General features: G+C 37.5%; 1 protein-coding gene across 3 annotated transcripts in view; it reads left to right on the forward strand.

Moving 5' to 3' along the window:
- The window catches only part of LOC306991857 (3',5'-cyclic-AMP phosphodiesterase 4D-like), a 278174-nt gene that overhangs the window by 50840 nt on the left and 203077 nt on the right, over positions 1-24257 (forward strand). For 2 of the 3 annotated variants that reach the window (XM_079600085.1, XM_079600089.1), the window contains exon 1: positions 21525-21631. In XM_079600085.1, the coding sequence (XP_079456211.1) occupies positions 21540-21631 (92 nt within the window). In that variant the 5' untranslated portion in view covers positions 21525-21539. Of the gene's footprint in view, positions 1-5749; positions 5989-21524; positions 21632-24257 lie in introns of those variants that run through there. The other variant, XM_079600083.1, reaches the window with a different exon arrangement.

Genomic DNA, 24257 nt, shown 5'->3' on the forward strand with positions numbered 1-24257 from the left:
TACTATAGAATTTCTTTGATGAATGAATATTGAGTATTTTACAGCTCTGAACTAGGTCTGTGAAACGATTGCGTAAAGTTTGTGTTTACATAATATATGTGTACTGTATAATTATTTTGTATACAGTATATAAATACACACACATGCATGCATATATTTGTATGTATATGTATTGATATACAGTATTTTTTATGTTATTATATAAAGATAAATGTTTTATATATAAATAACACATTTTTCGGTAACGCTTTAGATTACAGCCCGGAAAGTACTGTGTAATTAAAGTAATTTAACAGCATACCTTTCTGTAATTACTTATAAAGTGCTTGTGTAAGTATAAGGGAACAACATGGAATAAAGGGATAACAACCAGGAGAAATAAAAATATATATTTATACTGTAAGTATTATAGAACTAAGGGGTCCTTATTCTACTATTATGAAACAACAATCACATTTGGGAGCAATTTAGCAAGAATATACACTGTGTACCTTTTTGCAATAATGGTGTACCAATACTATAGGCTTTTTAAAAACTACAGGGTACATATCTATGCATTTATACAGTAATAGGGCTGTCACTTTACGTTCGAAAATCGATTGCACAATCGATCGGACCAACCAACCCAAGATTCGAAAATGAAAATAGGGAATCGATTTTAAAGGCCTTTTTTTAACCAAAAAAGTTGTTTTAGGTGGACAGATCAATACAATACACAGAACATGTAGGATGTTGGAAAATGACAATGTCTTTTCTGTTAACCAAATGCTTTTTAATATTCGCTATTACTTCAATGCAAGTGAGCAAGCGCACCGTTGTTTGTTGCTTAGTGACGTGTGTGTTCAAGTAAGCCAGAAATGCGCAGATTCTGTGCAATACGCTGTATTTAATATATCATGATGACTCACGAGTTGCATATTTGCGCTAAATCCACGCAGATTTGGCTACACGAACTTCCCCAGCAAAGTGAGTAAACATAGAAACACGCCAAATTGGCTCGTGATTTGACAGCGTTACCCACCAAAGCTAATTTTTACCCGCATTTGGCGGATTGGCGGGTGTTAATTTCAATCCATGAATGTTGCACTCCTGTTTGTCATTGTGCACGAAACTTCACGCCAATAAATCATCAGAAATATTGCTGACTTGTGCGCATCTCAAGCGCCCTCTTTACGCTCGTCCTAATGCCTGTTAGTTGTCCGTGGATTTGCCTATATTTGGTTGGAAAATGGAAACGTCTTTAGACATGGAAAATCGATTTTACAATCGATTCAATGAACACTTATGTCTCAAAAATCGAACAGGATTTTTTCACAAAAGTGACAGCCCTATACAGTAATGTTTTTAACAAAAGTGCACTGAAAACTCTTTTGCTTAAATATTGGTGACGGATACTCTTGTTTCGTGTAGTGGTGCTTGTTACCCTCTTGTTCCATGTAGTTGCAGGGTTAGTACAATAATAATACATACACACAATCTAATATCACTGACTCGGAAACCTTGATAGTAGAATAAGTACCCCTTAGTTCTATAATACTTACAGTATAAATATTTGTTTTGGTTGTTACCCCTGTATTCCCCAAACTTTACATATTGTTTCCTCATACTTGCATGCAAGTACTTCATAGGTACACTATAATTTAAGAAAGTTACGCTGTAAATTTGTCTTAATTACGCAGTACTTTCCGGGCTGTAATCTAAAGCGTTACCCATTTTTCTTTAAAGTATACATGCATGTATTTATATAGGCTATACAAAATAATTATACACAGTACACACATATATGTTAACAAACTTATTTTGGATGCGATTAATCGTTACACGGCCCTACTCTGAACATGACGGATCCAGTCAGATCTGTTTTTATAAAAGTCTATCGATCAGTTCTGGCTGTGCTGAAGATGTTCAGTATCTCTCAAGCTGTTCAAACAGATCAAGCCTACGCCAACCCGATAACCTCTGCCCCCTTTCCCAGAATACATCTGCCAAATAGTTGAAATTAGCCTCACATTCCCCTTTCTCTGTTGTCTAGCCGAACAAAGTGCCGCAGGTAAACGGTTCACTCTTTTGTGCCATTCAATTCATCGCTGTGATCTGCATCTCCACAGTCGCTTCCAAAGACTATTTTAAACTCGCCGTCTACCTCCTTATCTGACTCTATAATAACGCCGCACATCATCTTATTGTGTTTCTGCAATTTTCATGATATTGTCTGTCTCCAGACAGCCAACCAGCCGCTAATTCCATCCCTTGTTTAGTGTCATGGACGCATTTTATGTGCCTTCGGTGTGAGATGTTGCTCTGACTATAAATGAAGCCCTTGATGCTTTGTGTTTTTGGGGCCGCGGCTTTCAACATGCCCACAGGCTTCAGCGGATGAGTCAAGATATACTCGTATAATAATGAATAGTGCATTAGGGCCTTATTGCAAAAAAGGGAAAATAGAGGGGAGCTTTAATTTGATAGATGTTTTTATACTTTTGGTTTTACATGCGGACATGATTAATGCATTAAGTTATTGGTCCAATTAAAAGAGAGAGAGAGAGCTTGAAATATTAAGTTATATCAGCACAGTGTGTGGTTGTGTGTGTGTGCGTGCAAGTATTTGGAAGCTGTGCAAAAGGCAAATTAATGATGGCATCTCTATTCCACAGAAATCTTTCTCTTTATAAGTTGCAGCTTTGGAAATGCAAACACACAGAGGTTTCGTTACCTTTCCTCTGACAGCTTGCTTTCCATCTCGTTGAGGCTCAGTTCAACGGTCCCTATGGGATTCTGCACACATATCGGTTCACTTCATTGGAAAAAAGTGCTAGTAATGTGAGCACAGCTTATTAGGTGATTCTCCAGAGATGTTTGTGGGCGTCAGAGAGTACACCTGGGGAATTAAGAGTATTGTATTGTATGTATTGTGTGTGGATATATTGTATTTTCTTTGTTCCCTTTTCCTTCTTACTGTCAGTCATGTGTCTTCTTGGTCATTATTCTGTCATCATTTGTATGCATTTCTTGTTTTCTGCTGAACACAAAGGAAGATATTTTGAAGAATGTCAAACACCAAACAGTCGATGAGCCCCATAGTATTTTCTTCTTCTTCCATCAACTGTTTGGTTGCTCATATTCTTCAAAATATCATCTTTTGTGTTCAACTGAAGAAAAAAATTCATACAGGTTTTAAACAACTTGAGGGCGAGTAAATGATGACAGAATTTTAAATTTTGTGTGAAAATATACCTTTAAATGTCTCATAAATAATGAGGCATGACAGAATGTTTGACATATTAATAATTAATGACCATAAACCCAGAAAACACAATATTTTCTTGGCTTTTTGTTTTGTTTTAGATGCACAATGAGAAGGTCTGACTGCTTTGTAAAGCTAAACTAAGTGCCTCTCCTCATGGAAAATATTAAATTAAGTGCAGTACAAAAATATGGCAACGCAAGGTACCTAAATGTACGATTTTATTTCTTGCATGTTTTTTCCATTAAGAAAACCTTTTCTTTTTTTCAAAGTTTTTACCGAAATGACACAAGAAAGGACAATTTCTGGGCTGATTAAATTTAGCCCCAAGAACCCCAAGAGGTTTGACATACTCTTTAAGGAAATTAATTTCCTTAATTTGGGAATTAATCTTGGGGTTGTGCCTCCGTTATAACCACCAACTCATTTTCTGCAAATCTATTTATACCAGGATGAATCTCATGAAGCTTGTCAAGAACAAACCCAGGTCATATTTCACCCTAAAATCAGATTTTGCTTGGTGAAAAGAAAGCCTAATTTTAGGATCATATTGGAAAAATATCATGATAGCATTTTGTGTACTGCCTTTTGTTTAGTTAAGTATAGAAAAAACACTGTTATTATTAGGGATGCAAAATATATCGACCACCATATCGGTATTAACCGATATAGGCTATGTTCATTTTTGATGTTATCGGTTCAATAATATGAAGATTTGGCCGATAAATAATGGGTTATTTCCTTCAGCCGAGACACGTCAACATGGTTTTGAGTTGCTTGAAATATGATCCAAATTTAAATAAAATAAATGTTGGTAAGGAAAGCTGACCATAGGAGTGCTAAATAAATTAGTTTGATTTATGTTGAAGTGTTTGGGACAGGGCTTTAAATGGAGAGACTTTTGTTTTTGTAAGCAGGCTCTTCAAAAATTATATAAATATTTGGATTTAGATTTATCAGCATATATATTGGTTATTGGCTTTCAAATATAAAGGGGGTTTGGGATGTTTTATTATGATTTTGATTACATAAAAGATTTGATAAAGCCTCGCCACACAGCCTCTTGAGCAAGAGCATATTTTGCGAGATTCTGAGAGATCTTAGTGAGGAGAAACGGAAATGTCTCAGAAATCGACACATGGCGCTAACTAATGCATTGCATGATGCTTGCGTCATTTTATCTTTCCTTTTTGATTTGGTACTTTAACAACTATCTGATCTGGGAAGAGTGTGTGTAGTTCCCTGCCCCTTAGTCATTTATATAATCTTCAATGAGCTCATTGTTTCTGCCTTAAATTATTACATTGTTTTTGTAAATTATGTAAATGATAACATTTTTAGCTAACTGTGATTTTTATATGGGTAACACTTTACAATAAGGTTCATTTATTAAACATTATTTAATGTATTAACTAACATGAACAATACATTTGTTACAGTATTTATGAATCTTTTTTAATGTTAGTTAATATAAATAAAGCTGTTCATTGTTTGTTCATGTTAGTTCACAGTGCATTAACTCATGTTAACAAGATTTTAATAAAGTATTAGTAAATGTCGAAATTAACATTAACAAAGATGAATAAATGCTGTATAAGTGCAGTTCATTATTAGTTAACGTTAACTAATGTAGTTAACTAATGTTAACTAATGAACCTTATTGTAAAGTGTTACCTTTATATGTACCGGTACATTTCTGAAATACATAACTTAGACAGTCACCTATGATAACACATCACATTAAAGTGCATTTTCTGTAAAGCTGCTTTGAAATTATGTGTATTGTAAAAAGCGCTTTACAAATAAACGTGAATTGAATTGAATATAAATACTCACACTCAAACCATCAAGTCAAGTCATTATAAAGTATTTATAAAGCGCTTTTTACAATACGGATTGTTTCAAAGCAGCTTTACAGAGATAACAGGAAAATAATGCAACAAAGTTTGTTTCTAGAAGAAAATAGCGTCACAGTCCAGCTTAAGTGAGTTCAGTGATGGTTCATTTTTGTTGTAAAAACGTTATTTAGTTAATTTGTATATACAGCCGCTCTGGAGAAAACTGGGATGTCATCGTCCAGCTCAGTTCAGTTCTCATATAATGGTGTCAATGCAGACAGATCAATAATATTGTTGAATATTAAATTAAATGTCTCTAACTAAGCAAGCCAAAATCCAAAGGTGAAAAAAGGCGACAGTGTCGAGGAACCAAAACTCCAGCAGTGACAGAATGGAGAAAATAACCTTGTGAGAAACCAGACTCAGTCGCTCAGTTCTCCTCTGGCCAATAAGCGAACAGTGTATGATTATGATTCAGGCAGCATTACAGGTCAGAGGTCAGATTGGATTGAACCATTCAGAATATAATAACCCCGAGACACATCTGTGCCTGTGCACTCAACACCTTCTGAGTCTGTGTATGATCTATTCCACACAGCTCTGTGGAAGCTTGAGCGCTAGTAAACGGTGTGTGTGTGTGTTTGTGTTTGTGTTTGTGTTGTGCCAGGTGTGTGATGGGTCCCCAGAGTACCCAGGAGCCGAGGCAGAGGAAGGCGTCCCGCCAGGCATGGAGCACATCCAAGTGCGCAGACGCTCCAGTCGGACCCTGCAGCTTCCCCCGCTGGTCTTCCGGCAGGCCGAGCAACATGACTGGAACAGCAGAGAGATGGAGTCGATCGCCCGCCCCACCACCCTGGCCCTGCGCACCCCCCCGCTCATCGCCATCACATCAGCTGACTCCGGCAGGTGAGCCGAAACGGATCAGCCCTTTTCTCTGGATGCATATAACATGGACATTACACAGCTACTGGTTTCTTTAACACATTTATACTGGGTTACGCTTTTCTCCTAGCCTAGAAATCTAGACGCACCCTAGACCGCAGTCTAGCAACTCTCCATAGACCTTCTAGCTGCAAAAACCTAAATTGGGTCAGGCCAATCACGTCGTGTATAAAGTAGGCGGGGGCGGGCTTAACATATGACGACAGAGTTGTGACGGCTGCCACTTGAAAACAAAGAATGGCGGCTGCGGATGGAGAACAGCGGTCTTTCGAATCGGCTTTGGCCGCGACTCTGGAGGACTTGGAGTTAAGTTTTTCTTTAAGAAAAGAGCAAAGAACGGCACTTAAGTAATTCTTAAAAAAGGAAGAAGTGTTCGGAGTTTTGCTGGACCGGATCTTTGCCGCTCTGACTACATTACCTTCTTCTTTGCTCTGGTTGGTTGTAGCGCTATCCTATTGCGTACAGAGGGATTTTGAGAGACAACCGTTTATCCCGCCCCTCGGATTGAGCCGCGTCTATGGAGAGTTGCCAGACTAAACATCTTGATGTAAGTCTGGCTTGCCAGGCTACTTTTCTCCAGCAGCATATAAACTTAGGGATGCACCGATATGAACATTTTGGGCCGATACCGATAATTTGATATATTTGAAAGCCGATCTAAAAAAATAAATCTAAATCCTAATTTTGACAGCTTGGTTATAAAAACAAAAGTCTCACCATTAAAAGCCATGTCCCAAACACACAATTATGATGTTCTCATTATCATTTTATTTAGCCGATATGACTGACCGTATTTTTCCATTTTTAAAGGATTTCAATCATATTTAAAGCACCATCATGTTGAACAGTGCGCATCTGAAGTGAAGTATCGGCTTTAAGATATTGGCCACATTTTCTTATCAGGCTTATAGACCCCTTTTGCGCCGACGTCACAGTTACGTCACGGCGCTAGCTGGAGGCAAAACAAAGTGAAACTGGTTCAGCTACATAATAAGGAGCTTAAATTATTATTATTATTATTATTAAATGTCATCTTGTTGTGTTGTAGAATCTACGAAGTACAGGCTCTAATTTAAAATTTTATCGCATAATGTTTTCTAAATTATTGTGATTATTTGTGAATCATCTATGATTGTTTTGATTGATTGTGACTAGACTTTTTGAAGAACCTGGTAAGAAAGAGTAATCAAATACATAGTTAAAAACTGAATATGCTGTGTCTGGAATCTTTATTTCTAGAAAATATTCACATGATTAAAATCGCACCGTAATGTCACTCTTTACATCGTCATCTTCTTGGCGCTGGATATGCAGAACCTCGGGTCGTACCACACAAGTCTTGTACGTGAGCATTCAGCATATAGTTATTGGGTCTCATTCATGAAACACGAGCAGAACGAATTCTTGTGTAAATCGTGTGTAAAGTGGTTCTGGCGTAAATTTTCGGATTCATTAAAATGTTCGTATTTTCCAAATGTTAGTTGGTACGAAAGAAATCTACACCTGCTCCCAGCCACGCGTAAATAGTGCGTTTAACATCCGAACGTTTTGCTCAATAAGGCTACATTTTAATTCACCTTAATCGGGTACATATTTACACACAGCATTTTGAAAAAAAATTATATATAGTAATTACATATGTTTTTTCTTTTTACTTTTATTATGTGAGCCAGAGATAGCATCTGCAAACGGTACACTTTAATCAAATAATTAATTGCTTTCAATAGGGCTGGGCTATATTTTTTCGAAGTGAACTAAATTTGTTTTTTGCAGTCGAGCTTCATATCGAACCATTTTCTTTTCACTTCTGGGACTGTTCGATTAACAGATGAAACTCCAGTAACTGCGTCTGTAATATCTGCCAAGCTTCCTTTTTTTAGGACCTGATACGCCACTATAGACTACGCTTGAAAATAAAATGTGGCGTTTTGAATGAACTTCTGATAATAAAACTTCAATTTCTGCATCTGAGAAATTGTTCTTTTTCATTCGCTTTTGAGAAGACATGTTGAAATCCTTCGTTTGGTGTCATAATATGATGCCCATATATAGTTGTCAGTCGGATTTAATGGGCGGGATTTATGGTAATTGAGAATGAGCGTGCACACGCGTCCCATTTACGACTGATTGGAATTTATTAACACACACACACATTTCACTCTCACATCTGACGTTTACGAAATATTTGTGAATCAGGAGAAGAGTTTTCGGGAAGGTCTCTTTACGCGCAAATCACTCACATATTTACTCGTATATTTACGAATGTTTCATGAATGAGACCCATTGAGCGTGTACGGGTCGGCCAATCTGGTTCTGTCCGTTAAAATTAACTTTTGCAAATAACAATCTCGGTCCTGGACAGTGAGTGAGCTTGCACATTAAGATAAAATCGGATAATCTCCAGTCATTGTTAAAAAACAAGCTAACAAAACTGGCAAACTAGCGTCAGTGAAGCGGCCAGAGGGATCGTTCTGCCTCCACCTAAGCTCCGCCCACAAAAAAACATCACCATGTTTACTAACTGAAAAGGGGTCTATAATAATAACATTAAAAAGAACATATATTGATACCGATATGGTGGCCGATATATCGTGCATCCCTAATATAAATTCTGATTTGAGTCCGAATGCTGTTTTTCCCCTCTATAACTATATAGTATCAACAACCATTGGGTATCCGTCATAACATAAAAATAATTGCTTGTAAATCGTTTCAGTGCACCATTATTTTTTCAACCCACAAGGTTATTTGTGAAGAAAACATCTTTGTAAAAACACTTGGATATTTCTCAGCAATGGTGTTTCATCATCGCCGGTGATATAAATGTAAGAATGAAATGGGCATGGCGATAAAATCGACTCCTAACCCTTCAGCAATGATTGGCTTTACTTCTAGCTCTTCAAATCCTGTTTAGAGAGAGAAGTTCTTTGGTGGGAGGGATAGATTAGAACACACTTTGACGTTTTGTCCAATGTCGCTGTTTTTGTGTCACTTATCATCCCTGCAGCCTGTTCTTCCTTTGATGGACTCTTTAAAGAGGCACAGCTGAAGGGCGTCTCTCCAGGGCCGTAAGCTGAGGGATGAAAGAGAATTTGTGGCTTAAGATCAGTTTCTCTTAATGTATCCGCTGCAATATACAATGGGATTTATGTGTGAATGTTCTTGCGTCTTACATTTTTGTAGTCCTCACTGTTACACACTAGATTTTCACCTCTACTGCAGACAAAGCGAGCGCTGCTTTCTTGCAGGGTGGCCGCGGGTCCTTAAAAAGTCTTAAAAAGTCTTATATTACATTTCCTGAAAATAAGGCCTTAAAAAGTATTATTTTGTCTTATTTTCAGATTTGATGGGTCTTAAATATTTTTTCTCATGTCACCGCGAAAATATAGTCAATCTGTTCAGCCAAATATATTTCTTCCCGGTAGTCTATGCGCTGCATTGTTTATGGTTAGTTCAGAACGTAACCATAGTAACAGAGCGTACTGCTCAGCTTTTGATTACGTTAGCGAGTGTAGCCTCTACAGCAACGGTTGATACAGTAGGTAGCTAATATTGCTAGCAACATGGGGAAATGCAAGTTCAATAAAAATTGGCTTGAAAAAAACGAGTATTCTTGGTTAAGGTCAGTACCTGGAAATGCTTACGAAGCATACTGCGTTGTGTGTCGGAAGCAATGTTGTTTTCGTCAACGATGACGATAACGCAATTATTTCGTTGACGCACCTTTTTTTATGACGATAACGTTACGATGACTAGCTAAAAATGGCTCTAAGGTGACTAAAACATGACGAGACGTTTTCGAGTTTTCGTTGAGATGGAACGAGGTGGAACGAAAATGATTATAAGTCTGACGTTCACAATGCATGTCATTTCTGCCTATTTTGCGTGAAATCGGTCTGTTTTGACCGCAAATCTGAATCTCTCGAAATCTAGATAGAGCGAGCAAGAGCGCGCATGTGTAGCGCGCACAGCAGAGAAAGGGAGCGAGAGACCTTGCGTGTGTGTGCGTGTGTGCCTCGCGAAGCGCATGTAAGGACCCAACCAATCGAATTATTCAGAAAGTCTAGTTTATTATGCAAAGGTTTTAAGGTTAGCTGTTGTTTTATGAATTGCAACTTGCTGAAACCTATCAAACCTAAGCCCATTTCCAATACTTTTTAACCTAAATTAATTTATTAAAGACTAGCCTACTTTTTTTCTTTCTTTTTTTTTAAAACTAAAATTGACTAAAACCTTTTTGTGTTTTCGTCGACTAAAACTTGACTAAAACTATCAAGTTTATAAGTGACTAAAATGTGACTAAAACTAAAAAGCATTTTCGTCAAAAAGACTAAGACTAAAACTAAAAGGGCTGCCAAAAACAACACTGGTCGGAAGAATTTTCAACTTGGGACAATGGGGATCAGAGCGGTGGAATCGCATGTGCAAAGCAAAAAACACCAAACTCACGTTAAGCCAAAAAAAGTCTTAAATTTAACTTGTTTATTACTGTATACACCCTGATACACGCACACACACATTTATTCACATTTACTTGATTGTAGCATTTGTTCATGGGACCTAAATGTTCTGAAAATATTGTAATAATAAATATAATTTTGGACCGCAATGACATTTTTGTGTTATCTTTTTGCATTACACACATTTCTAAATGTTCTTAAACTCAACTGATTGTCATGTTACCATACTGTTCATTTTGAACAAACATCAGTGTGTTTACTTGGAAAGATTACTGTATATTTACACTTTTGATATGTATTTCCATCATAAGTTTGGTCTTAAATTTTATTTAGATGTGGTATTAAAAAGTCTTAAAAAGTCTTAAATTTAACTTGTTTATTACTGTATACACCCTGTCTTGTGCAAAAGTTTGTGGGTGGTTGCTTACAGGCAAAAGAGCCCAATATTCAGGGTAGGGTTGCATCGTGTTCTTACAGTCTTGCTCAAATAGGGACGTACAGTACACTGTGAGCTTTAGGAGCTGCTTCTCCGTTAGGAACAAATATGTAAACAGACGTGCTAATGAAAAGCCATGCATTGCAGTTTTGTTAAATTTAGGCCACATTTACACATAGCCGGGTATTTAGAGAAACGAATATTTCCCCCCCTCCGTTTTCAATAATAACATCGTGCACACAACCCGCATAAATACGCCGTCGAGCGCCATCATAACTATGCCAAACCTATGGGCGGCAGTGTAGGGAGAAGGATAAAGCCATGCAAGCCAATCAGAATCCTCAGAATCGACAAGAGAGAACCTAAAACCCCGTTTCTCCCAGTTGACACGACAACATATAACCGGCGTTTTCAGAAATCTCCACTTTGGCCGGAGTTTTTAGAAATAATCGTTTTCTGGGATAAAAACGGCGTTTTCGTGTAAATGACAGGCCAAAACGCAGAGAAATATCTGCGTTTTCCCATCGTGTAAACGGGGCCTTAGTTTCTCAACCTCACACAATGGTACTGTCAGTTTAGTGTGTTTCTTCATTGGACTTGTCTTTCCATGGTTATCAGTTCAGTTAATTCACCTGTGTCTAGTTAATGATCTGTTCCACCTGTGTTTCTGCAATTAGTGTTCATCAGTGTCTGTATTTAGTTCCCTCAGGTCAGTTTGTCCTTGTCCGTTCTCGTCTATGGTTGGTCATAGTTAGCTGCATTTACACTTGGCATTAATCACCATGATCAAATCAAGCAGATCGGATCATTAGCCAATCAGGACGCCGTGCGTTTACATTTGTTCATATTAAGTAGCCTCTGTATCTGGATAACCGATCAGATTTCTGTTTCCTGCATAATATTTAAATTAGGTCTGTAGCATGACACCAATAAGAGTAAAGATTATACAAATTAAGCAATGTCCCAATTGCTTTCACTCACTCACTTTACTTTCCTGTGCAATCTCCATTCTTAAATCAAATTATGTTTTTTGAATGAAGGAATATTTCCAGAGTTGATCATACAAAAATAACCATGGTTAAGTCACATCATCGATCATCGGGGTTTAAGGTTATAGCGTGCAATGACTATATTAACAGAAATGGGAGATTAATAAAAATGCTGAAACAATAAAAAACATTCAACATTTAAAAATAAAAAAATAAAAAGTTTATTCCCAATATTCCTCTGGCAAAGCAGCGCACGCTCTTCATTAAGATCTCATGATCACAGCTGTGATTGTACAGGCGATCGCACAATTAAAATGGAAAAAAAATGACACACACAGTATCATGTAAGTCTAAATAAACTGTTTTAAATATTGATGTTTATTGTAAGGTTCAAATAAATTACATTTATTGTCAAAATTGCATCTGGCCATTTTTTTCTGACCGCCACGTGGGGAGACTGGGGGATTTATATGACGTCCACCTGTGAATGCACACACACACACACACACACAACATTCCCATCAGAAACGCATTTACACTCGTCTTTTTAATGTGTATGTGGACAACATCCGGATACAGGGCGCATGTTAATGCCAAGTGTAAACGCAGCCACAGTCAGAGTCATAGTTTCGTCGAGTTTGGTGTTTGTAACCCTTCTGCCTGTATTTGCCTATCTAAGTGATTAGTAAACCGTATGTATTGGAGTCATTGGCCTCATTGTCTTCTTCAACCGACACCTCACCGTGACAGGTAAATTCAATTTCCCTTTGAAGTGTGATATAATTAATCATGAAATACGTAAAATTAAATATTTAAATATGTATATAACATTCAGAAACTGTATTTATCTTGATGCAATAGACCTTATTCACAGCAGCGCCATCTTTTGACAGATTTTTAACAGGAATGAAAGTGAGGCTGTCATTAAAATGTGTTTTTATTTTTATTTTTCTGCTGACGAAACATTCACGATCTTTCCAGTAAATTTCAGCTGATAAAAAACACCTGACAATATGACCTGTGAAAAATTATAAGTGATCTAGGAGCTTAATACAGCTTTTAACAGCGGATGCTATTGAAAACACTAAATCTACTACTACTAAAAACTAAAGGTTTTTATTTCAACCATTATTCCTCTAAATATTTAGTTTATATATAGGGTTGCATTTCAGCTTGGCATTTTTTAGATGAGGTTGTTTAGGGTTGAGATGTTGATTGATAGACTGAAGTTTCACATACTACTGTACAGAGTTGTGTCAGGCCAATATAGAATCAGCATCATGAGTATTTCATCAGCATTGACTTCATGTTTGTCTTGAAAGTTCATTGCATTTTAAAGATTCTACACTGTAAAAAAATATTTTCATGATTTGTTATGACAACTTTTTATCTTTTGTCAAATCAACTTCGATAACTAATGTGTGAAGATAACATACCATTATGAGTTATTAAACCATTCTTCTTCATTGTATTAACTACATTTTTTAATTACAACGAACTCAAAATTTTAAGGTAACTTGCTTTTTTAAGTTAAACCAAAAATTTTTTTTACAGTGATGGGTTGAGTAATTAAAATAAATAAATAACTGGCGTTCTTCATTAGCTGGCAGCATACATGCATGCATTTGTCAAATATGGCCTTATTCTATAACAAAGCGGAATCAGTGGCACCCCACCATTCACAATCAATCTCCTCCCGCGGATGTTCATTGAAAAGCTGCGTCATCTTAGAGCTACGTTTTATTTTTAGGCCAAACTAGTCGTGCACTAATGTAGTGTTTTAGTGTGGCAGGATTCAATCAAACCTTATTGACTGGGTGCAATCTCCCTCCATTAACGTCTAATAGTTTACAAGGTTATATAAAAAAAGATGGAAGTGCCGCTTAGAACCAAGGACACATTTTTGTAATTATTTTTTGTATTTTTTATGTCTTCTCTTACGTTCCCCCACAGAGAAAACACTGTTGGATCAATTCACATTGTTGGGAATGAGAGAGTAATTTCCTGTCAGGCTCTGAATCACAGACATCCAGTTTAAATGTCACAAAGTCATTCGCCCTGTAAAGTGAAATTAATAGAATACCTGACGCACTTTCTTGCGATTGCATTACAGATTTTTCTGACCTGTACAAACTCCAGAGGAGATTTGTGCTGCTTTCTAAAGACGTTTCCTTCCTATATTGTCTAGTTTGGCCCCAAGCAATGGTTCATTTATAATTCACTGAGTTTCTTCAACATGGTTTTCACATCTGCTGCTGATTGGGTCGATTTTAACTGGCCCGTTGGCCACCCTTTTACTGACGCCAAGATTGTTTAAATCCGCTTCAACACTGATTCTGCTGAACTGTGCACTTTCATGTCAGAAAAGTATCACAGAAGCATGAGCAATCCTAAACACCTTTCATTATAGCTGACCTTAACTGATTTTGAGGTTCTATACATACAACCTTGCATATCTAAATTCTGAAAAGGTTTTGCAGACGTATGAAAATAGGAATTTGTCTCTTGCTGAAGCCATGCTGTGCTGGAGTGGCATGGTATCAGCCGTGGACCGGAATACAATTTTTATGTGTCTGGTGAGTCATATTCTGCCAATTGAATGTGAATACATCTGGGATTCGTTCTGAAGTTTTGTGCATGCTTTGGCATGTAATAAATAGATCATGCGTCACGCTCCATGTAAAGCATAAAAAACTGATTTTCGCAGTTTTATTCTTTGCGTTGTGATGTAAATTACAGCTCTGCATTTGCACATTCCCAATTACACAGATTGTTCACATGCTTGTTTTTCAGTATGCATTGACGTCGCTTTCCCGCGGGAACACACTCCCTCAGCCGGGCTGAGTGGCAGAAGAGCTGCTGAGTGACTGGATTTAATAGAGGAAACTGTGAAAACGCAAATAAAACACACGATTATCAGTTTAAACTAAAGGTTGGACTCGATATAGTGTTCTTTACAACTCACCACAGATCCAGTGATCATGGATATTGACACGCAGCAGTAATCGTGTTTCTTCTCATTTATATGTGATTTTAACGCCGGGGAAATACATAAAGCAAATTTGCCTGTGAATACTTTATATTAATATAATATAGGTCTAAATCCATGTGATCACTAATATTAGTGTTATATATATCATCATATCGTCCGGCACTAAATATTGTATAGTTTTTTGTCAGTTGCGTAAGCGTTTCCATCCACTTGTCAATCGAATTATCTGAAGTTCGGTAAAAAACACTAACACGAATAAATCTGGTGAAAGTGTGTTTCCATCCAACGGCTTTAAAGCGAATAAAAACCTGTGTAATGACGTCACATGCTGTTTTGCGATCAAATTGGTATATATCGAATTGATTTGAGACATTTTAAGGTGTTTCCATTCATTTTCGCACTGAATCGCACAACAGTCAAGCCGACATTTGCAAACAAAGTTTTGCTAGACAAAATGCAATTCATTATTTATTCGGCGAATAACGTTTCCATCAGCGTTTATCGCATACGCCGTATATCGATCAAGATCAAATCCGATGAGGCCGAACATATTTCATTTGAGTCGATATTCATGAAATTCAATCCAATTTTACTGTTTCCATAATGCATTTTTCATTCGATATCACTTAATTCGGATAAAAATGTGTGGATGGAAACATAGCTAGTGTTTATTTTAAAACATCCAATTATGCAGAATATACGATGATAAATATTTAATTGAGTTGTCAATACAATATATAACAATACAATATATATATAGGGTATGATTTTACCCCAAATTCAGCATATTGACACTAAATGATAACTAAATCCACATTTCGCTGCCTGGATCCAGTTGTTTCTATGAATTGCAGCGATTAATTTGCTTATTTTGTTAATTTGTTTTCATCAGTCTTTAAAAATATACCTCTTCTTTCTTTTTAAATCTAGTTGTACAGTCAATCTCACAGCTCATACCCGGTTTAGATGTTTTGTGTGTTTTTCCGCGTCATTCACGCTGAAAACAGATGAGGTCCGTGGTTAACATAACTTGGCGATACTTGGATGTTTTGCTCTGTATTGTACATTTCTAAAAACGCTAATTTTATGTTTAATTCAAAATACTTATGTTTCTAATAATAGAAATTAATACATGATTAACTAACTGTATTTTTTCTATGTACATTTCTGAAATGCATTTTCTGTAAAGCTGCTTTGAAGGTATTGTGAGAAGCGCTATACAAATAAATTTGAATTGAATTGAATTGAATAACTAGATATGACCGGTGTGAGTGTGTGCGATTTACATTGTAGGATTAAATGTCCAAGTATCGTCAAGCTATGTTTACCACATACCTTATTGTAGGGAACCACTGGTGATAAGACTTAAAGGCCATGTTGCAGGTTAACCACCACTGTTGATTAATGGGTACATAAATCACTCAAGATATGTATATCATTTTTAAAATGTCTCAAAAATGGTCTTAAATACCAGTTTTTTACGTTTTTGGTATTAAGGTGATTTTTTCCGCAATTGACCGTTCGCAAAACCCTGCCCTCTAACGGTTCTCGTCCAATCCTAGCTCAGCAACTGTAACTAAGGAGAAGGACCTCCGTCAAACATTCCGATTTCAGCCAGATAGTGAAACGATGCGCCTATGGCAGTGAGGTCTGCACGGGCTTAAAACTTGCTGTATTTTATGATTGCTTGCAACTATTATTAAAAAATAGGCTACATGTACAAACACCGTTTCACTGCGGCACTGCGGCCCCTCATCAGTCAGCAAACAAGAGGAAAAAAAGAGAAAAGCACAGACTTACTAACTTAATTACGAAACGTTGATGTGGTTGAACAGGAACACAGTCACAAATTCCTCTGGAACTCAAGCATTAAACTTCAAAACAAAGTTCGCGCAGTTGCACAACTATTTACACAAATATATCCTTCTCAGTCAGTCGGCCGAGTTATGAATGAAGAGAACAGCATCGAGAGTTGATGGTTTCAGCGCGTCCTCTGATTGCAGTGTTTGTGACTGAAGCGCGCGCGGGAGCACATGCGCAAAACAGTTTTGTAAAATGATATATGATCAAATAAAAATGATTGATATATAATTTTACAAAACTGTTTTGTGCATGTGCTCCCGTGCGCTATTCTGTCTATACTTTCTGTCGTGCCCTGGAGGATATGTCTGCTGCATTACTCCAAAACCAATCACTTAATGTGTGGATCTCAACCCAGCCATGGCTATGGTTCTCAATTGTTTGACGGGCGTAGTAACAATAACTAAGGGGCGTGGCTTTTGCGAACGGTCAATTCGGTGATGACGAAGTTGGGGAGAAGTGGAGGAAAGGTAGCCTGATGAGCGTCAAAGCCAGTGAAATGCATGGTCCGAGGAGAATGAGTGGAGAGTTGAAGTGTCCTGGTGAGTTGCTATCATTTAGCAACGCAGCAATGAGAAAACGACACATATTTTTTTACTGTCATTGAATAGCACCGAGTGAAAAATCAACGTTTTCTTTATAGTGGCGGTGATCATGACGTTAGTTCAGATAAGTACCGTTAACCTTTGTCATAGTACTGGTAAACTTTGTCTTTGTCATCTAGAAATAGAAGGCATCGTGCTAGCTATATCGGCGTTTCTAAGCATTTATCTCTTCCTCCGGTGAAAATGTTGTTGCAAACGTGACCGCCGCATGTCTGTCGCGGTGTTTGGCAGGTGCTCGTGCGGGCAGTGCCGTCCCATGGAAACTGCGTTGGAAAGCTTGTGCTGTAGGGCAGTGAGTGCGTTTTGGTCACTGGTCGAGGAGCTCACCCCGCGACCAGATGTGACTGAATGCTGAATGCATGCTGCCTGAACCGTTTGTGCTGAAGACACATTTCAGGAAGGATCAGGGTCCCCTTCAAGCCAGCACGCACGAGTATGTTAATTGTTTGTTTACTTTTTTCACGAAGTCTTATGAACCAACTTAAACAGTTATAGGTGACTAGAGATGTGTTGTATAGACAGTGATCATGTTTTATAATCTGCGCTATCTGAATACTCTCGTCTACGACTCGTCTCTCTAGTCGCTCTCAACGCTCTCAAGGTGGGCTTTGGTAAACTCTCTCCCCAAGGTGACGTCATGCAATGCATTGTGGCGGAAAGGGGAATCGTTGGAAACCGCTGTAAGATAGTACCTACTTTTTCGTATTATATTCCGTTTTGTGATACCCAACAACAAAAAAATACAATGGATTACAGTTTAAATGTTCATTACCAACAAGCAAATTGCACAAATTCGTTGAAAAATTAACCCTGTAACACGACCTTTAAGGGTTTTATCATCACAGTTCTCTCCAATATTTTGACTGCAGTAGCTATTTCAACTGCTAGTTGTCAATCTCACATACTGCACCTTTAAGAAATCAATGTATATTTAGGCTGGTTTAAGGGTCCATGTTCAACTTACACCTGACCTCACTAACTTGCTTGACACTGACAGAATAAATCACTCTATATCTCTGTTTTAAATACTGGTTGTAGGGCTCGGTATCGATTCAGATGTTCTAATTCTATTCAATTTCGATTCGCAAGCTCTGAATTCGATTCGATTTCGATTCAATTTCGATTCGCAAGCTCTGAATTCGATTCGATTTCGATTCAATTTCGATTCGCAAGCTCTGAATTCGATTCGATTTCGATTCAATTTCGATTCGCAAGCTCTGAATTCGATTCGATTTCGATTCAATTTCGATTCGCAAGCTCTGAATTCGATTCGATTTAGATTAAATTTCGATTCTAAATTCGATTTCGAATCTCGATTCGACTTAATATAGATTTAATACAAATCCTATATTTATTTATTTTTAAACGGTGAACATAAGTTTACGAGTGGTTAATTAATAAAAAGAAATAGAGCCACAAACCTGTATATTAAACTTTTTTATTTTAGGTACTCTTGGGTACATTAAAAACCAACTTCAAATGCATACAATGAATAGACAGGATTTTGATGCAAGATAAAAAAATTGAGGCTGAAAATTAGACAAGTCTGAACAGTCGCATGCCTTGATCAATCAGGATCAGGTTATTTTATGTTTAAGATAAAACTAACATAAAATCTCACAGCATTATCTGTAGCATGGAGGCTGCAAGCCTATGAACACTGTAGGAAAACTAATACTGGCTTTTGGGTGATAGGTATAAATAAATATGGAAAAAAAATAGATTTTTGGCCTTTGAGAATCGATTTTAAATCGACCACATTTTAAAAATCGATTAATTAAAAAAAATCTAATTTTTTGCCCAGCCCTAGTTGTAGTCTCCCCCTGTAAGAAGGGTCGTGTCTTGAGCGTGTCCAAAGAAGGAGGTCAGTTTGTGAATCTTTAATTTGATGCATCACTAACCCAAACCGCAAAACATCTCCTGGATTATCAACATCAGTGACAACCATCCACACATCCAGTGTCATTACATTTAATGTGGTCTATTTTTTTTTTCCCTTGAAAGATTTACTTGTCTGTCTGACTCACACATGCAGATTCATAACTGAAAAAAAATAATTTCCATATTCTATCTTCCCAAGCTCACAGAGCACAAAGCGCACACAAACGTTAAACCGGTAGGTGCTTTGATTTGCTCTACCAGACCTATATCCATTATTCAGTTCAATCATGAAACTTATCAACTTCTGAAAATCAGTCAGCCTGCAGTAAACTTTAATTTGCATAAGAAAATTTGGTCTCAAGAGCCCACCCACAATGTCGGTGGAAAATATTAGTTAACTCTGCCATGAAATGACTTGCTTTGACATATTTCTTATTAAAATAGTAAGTTTGGATTAGAGATATTATTCTCATATACATTTTTAATAGCAAATAGTCTAAAGTTTACATTACAGCCATGAATCAGGATGTTATTGCTAGTCTGAGACCGGTATTTATAGAGTGGTGCTGGGATGATGCATTTTTATAGGCTAAAACCCGTCTCGAAGTCAATGGGTTTTTTGAATGGGTTTTTGGTTACCGTAAATGGCTGAAATAAGGTCTTTGGTGAACACAAGCTCAAGACACTTTCATGTTTTATTCTATGACATCAAATACATCAGTATTACCCCACTCTTACATGTCTTGAAAAAGGCGGTTGTTAACAAGTGGCTAAATGGGACTACAGAGGCAGTCGGAGACATTAAAGTCCCCCTGTGGTGAAAATCCAGCTTTTAATGTTGTTTATGTCTATGTGGTGTTTTTAATCTGCTTTAAGACAAACCATGTGTAAGTTCATAAGTTGACACCATCGCTGAGTATTTTCTGCTTAAAACTGCAGTGAACCAAAGACAGTCTCAAAAACACGGTTTGAAATCGCTGGTGTTTCTGACGTCACACACTACCTTGTAACCAATCAGATCAACGAGTGGATCTCTGAGCTGATGTGAGTGAGTGGAGGCGGGGCACATTTGCATATTCATAGAACCGCATATACTAAATGAGACAAGGGTGACTGTGGTTTAGTTAGTTTATAGATAGTTAGTGGTTTAGTTAGCCTACTTTTAGCATTTTACTTCTGGCGATTGCGTTTAAGCTTTAAAATTCATAAAAGTTGTGATTATTTGTGAAAACATGTAAAACATGTAGCCTAAATATTATACACTTTTGTTAATCACAGAGCTTTTTTGTGATAATCCAAAAGCCTATGGGAAAATCCTATTGGTATTTGTATTTGTTCCGGGGTGGTCTACAAATTTACATCATCCCTGCACCACTCTATAATTTAAGAGCAAATGTTCTCATTTTAGAAACCATTTTGTTGGATAAAAAATCCTTAATTATTGAGTGGAGATGAGTCAACAAAATTTTTTTTTTTGGTTTTACATTTTTAATCTGTGTACATGAAAAAAAAAGTAAGGGTTTTTGCTGCCTTTTAAGTTTAATAAATTTGAAATGTGAAGCTGTATGAAGTGATAACTTTGGATATTTGAGTTATCTCAGCAAGTTAAATCCGGGGAAGTCATTCGCAAAATTTTAAGTTTTGATAGCTGATTGCTACATTTTTCTTAAATATATTTTTCAACTTTTAGGAGTAAACTACAGGATATCAAACCCCATGCTAATAAACACAAAAGCTACAAATGGGTATTTTAAACAGTTTCCTGTTTTTTTATTGCTAAAAATATTCCTTAAATTAACAAAGTATGATAGTTGTAGTGATGACTTTACTTCAATATAGCCAAGGCTAGGCTACTTCGATATAGCCAAGGCTACTTGATATAGATTCTGTCTGCCAGTCAGTTTGAGATTTAATAATGGTTAATTACAGTATATTTGCCTGACAAGATGTGCTTTCTATGAATTATTTTACATCATTAAAAGTTCTTCATCTTGTTATGAAGATTACGTGCTAAATATTAGAGGCGTCTTATCCCGAGTCGCTTTTCCTCAGAGTCAGTGACGGTTTAAAATAACGGTCGCTCCTGCTGAGCGGGAAAGTGACCGGCAGTATCAGTGTGGAGATGATGCGCGCGCTCCTCCTAAACATTTGCGGAGGCAGCAGCCTCTAGTCTCTAGCGCAGAAACTCTCAGTACACATCAGTGAGTGAAGAGAGAGCGAGCGAGAGAGGGGGAGACAGCGGGATATTCTCACACACATCGACACATAGCTTACCTGAAAGCACCGGGGAAAATGGACCGAACCTACGCGGTGGATACGGGTCACCGACCGGGTCTGAAGAAATCACGGATGTCGTGGCCGTCGTCTTTTCAGGGATTTAGACGGTAAGATCTTTATGAGGGATAGATGGGTGTGTGAACAGGCTTTTGTGAAGTGCACTTTCTTTGTTCAGATCAGTTCATCTCTGGAAGATTTTATTTTTTTTGCCTCAGAATGAACCGAATGAACTTGAAAGTCAAAGGACTTGAATGAAAGTGATGGTGTCTCAGCGCGCGTATAGTTTCTTTGTTACGCACGCGATTCTTCATGCCGGGAATTGTTTTGATTTATATAATAATTTAATTATTGTAGCCTACTAATTAGAGTACACATTTAACATATTTAATTTCTAATTGAAAACAATAGCCATATTTTTTTTTTAATCGTATTATAATTTTTAAAGTTCTTCGAATTCTTTCAGGGATTTGCGACGTTTTTCAATTGTGCAAATATTAGTAAACGTAACCTATTTGATCAATGCTAACTCGTCCTTTGGTCTGTTTATTTATTCTATTAGATGACTATGCACTATAATGCCGGAATGCAATACAGTTTGCGTGGCATTTAGGGTTTATATGGGTTTTATGCCAGTATAATCAGATGTACAGTAGCCATGGATAATTTGTCTAATTATGTACAATATGAATATTGTTTGAGCGGAACCAGCGCATATTAATGTGCTTTTAGGTAGAATTATCTAACGCTTGTAACGAGTGTGTCAAATAGAGCTTATTGGCATTTATGCATTTATCAGTTCAAATGTGTTCGTTTACCAGAGTTTGACATGTATTGTTATATCATTTAAAAAAATAAATTTTAGTTGATAACGTTATTAATGATAATTAATGTTTTGCACAATACTAGTTAAAAAGATCCTTAAACTACAACAATAAAAACATAATATGCATTATGAATATTTGATTCATAATATTAGTAACCATTACTATAGCTTCAAGCCTTAAGTTATTTGGCAGTGTAAACGGTGTAATTTATTATACTACAGCGATCAATAGGGAAATGTAGGCTAGATTACGCTGATGCCAGTCGTCATTGACAGTCTCAGAGTTTTGCTGTGTGGCACAGTTCTGTTTTGCTGATCATTAATCATAGTTGTTGTTCCACCTTGAATTGTCCTCAGGAGGACAGACTTCTCCACTTACAAACATAATTAATGTGCCGAAGTGTCTTTCTCACCTAACCTCTAACCATGTCCTCTCATTCCCATTCACGGACAAAGAAAAACAGTAATGTGCCAGGGCACGGCAAGTGTTAACTGCCTACTCCTTTGCCATTTCTTGATTTTCTGTCACTGATTACACGGTATTGCTGACTTGAGAGGTTTTTGTCTCTGGAGTTGGTTTCAAACTGAACATATCTTGATGAACACAGTGGGGGTCGAGCAGAGGTGGATTTTTTACTCTTAAATACAGAGAACACTTTGTCCTGTGGGCTTTCTGGGCGGGTTGCCCTCATCTCCCAATATATTGCTTATAAGGAGTAATGCCAGTGTTGGGTTTCATTCCCTGAGTACAGCCTAGAGAGATCATTGTTAGGACTGAGTTGCGCTAATCCAGAAGGATAGATCTGAATCTGAGAGCTTTCAGTCCCTCCATTGACAGTCTACGCAACTACCACTTTTAAAGTCCCACTGAAGTGCCTTGAAACGCACGGTTTTGTATGATGCGTTGACGTAATTTCCACTGAAACAGGAAGCTAAGGCGGGACATATTGAATGGCCCCTCCCCCTTTTCAAATAGTCAATAGCGTTTAGTTTAACTCACATACTGCAAGTCGTACTTGACATTAACAGCACCATGGAAGCGAATCCGAGCGCTGATGATACGTTAGATTAGCCTGGTTCTACCAAACGCTCCTACATTTCATTTGTACAACGAGTCTGGCCTCTCTCCATTGACAAGCAGTCACTTCCTTGTAGGCGGGTACTCTGTTGAAGTTTAAAACTATTGGATCTGCCCAGAGCCAATCTGGATCTGCCATAACCAATCGCTAACGTTTGGTCGTGACGTATGACGACTCAAACTAGCGCACGACCTCAACGTCATCGTTCTCAGCCACTCCCTCTGTTCTCTGATTGGACCGTTTTTACCGGGAGAAAACCCCACAATCCCAGACGTAGTACTGAAGGGAAATGAAAATTGAGCGGAAGTACGTAGGAGGGCGGAGCCAGGCTAACGTTAGATTCAATAGCGGTGTGAACTGTGAATAAATTCTAGCCATTTCATTCTTAACCAACGTACAGTTGGAAAACGGAATAAAACTCGAGCGTTTGAGCAACCGAACAACACGTATTGTTCCGTGACGTGGCAACGGTCGCTTTGGCAAGGGTGAAGTTTATAACATAAGGGGCGGGCCGCTTTAGATTCTATAGAGGTTTTGATTGGACAGAAGATGTGATGAGAAGCTGAAGTCCGTGGTGATGTCATAAAAATCCGTGATACATTTTAGCGGAAGTGGGAGACTGTAAGTTTTGAATCCTTAGCTATATCTCAAACTCGGGTTCGGGACAGGCAATTGAACCAAGTGTGAAAGCGCCCTAAAAGCTAAAAAAAATTATTTCAGGGGTTATTTAAGCTCCAGAAAGGTAGTAAAGACACCATTAAAGTAATCCATGTGACTAGTGATTTAACCTCAGTTTTATGAAGCGACACGAGTGCTTTGTTTGTGCAATAA

Source organism: Phoxinus phoxinus (assembly GCF_949152265.1).
Source record: "Phoxinus phoxinus genome assembly, chromosome: 23".
In the NCBI taxonomy this organism is placed as follows: domain Eukaryota; kingdom Metazoa; phylum Chordata; class Actinopteri; order Cypriniformes; family Leuciscidae; genus Phoxinus; species Phoxinus phoxinus.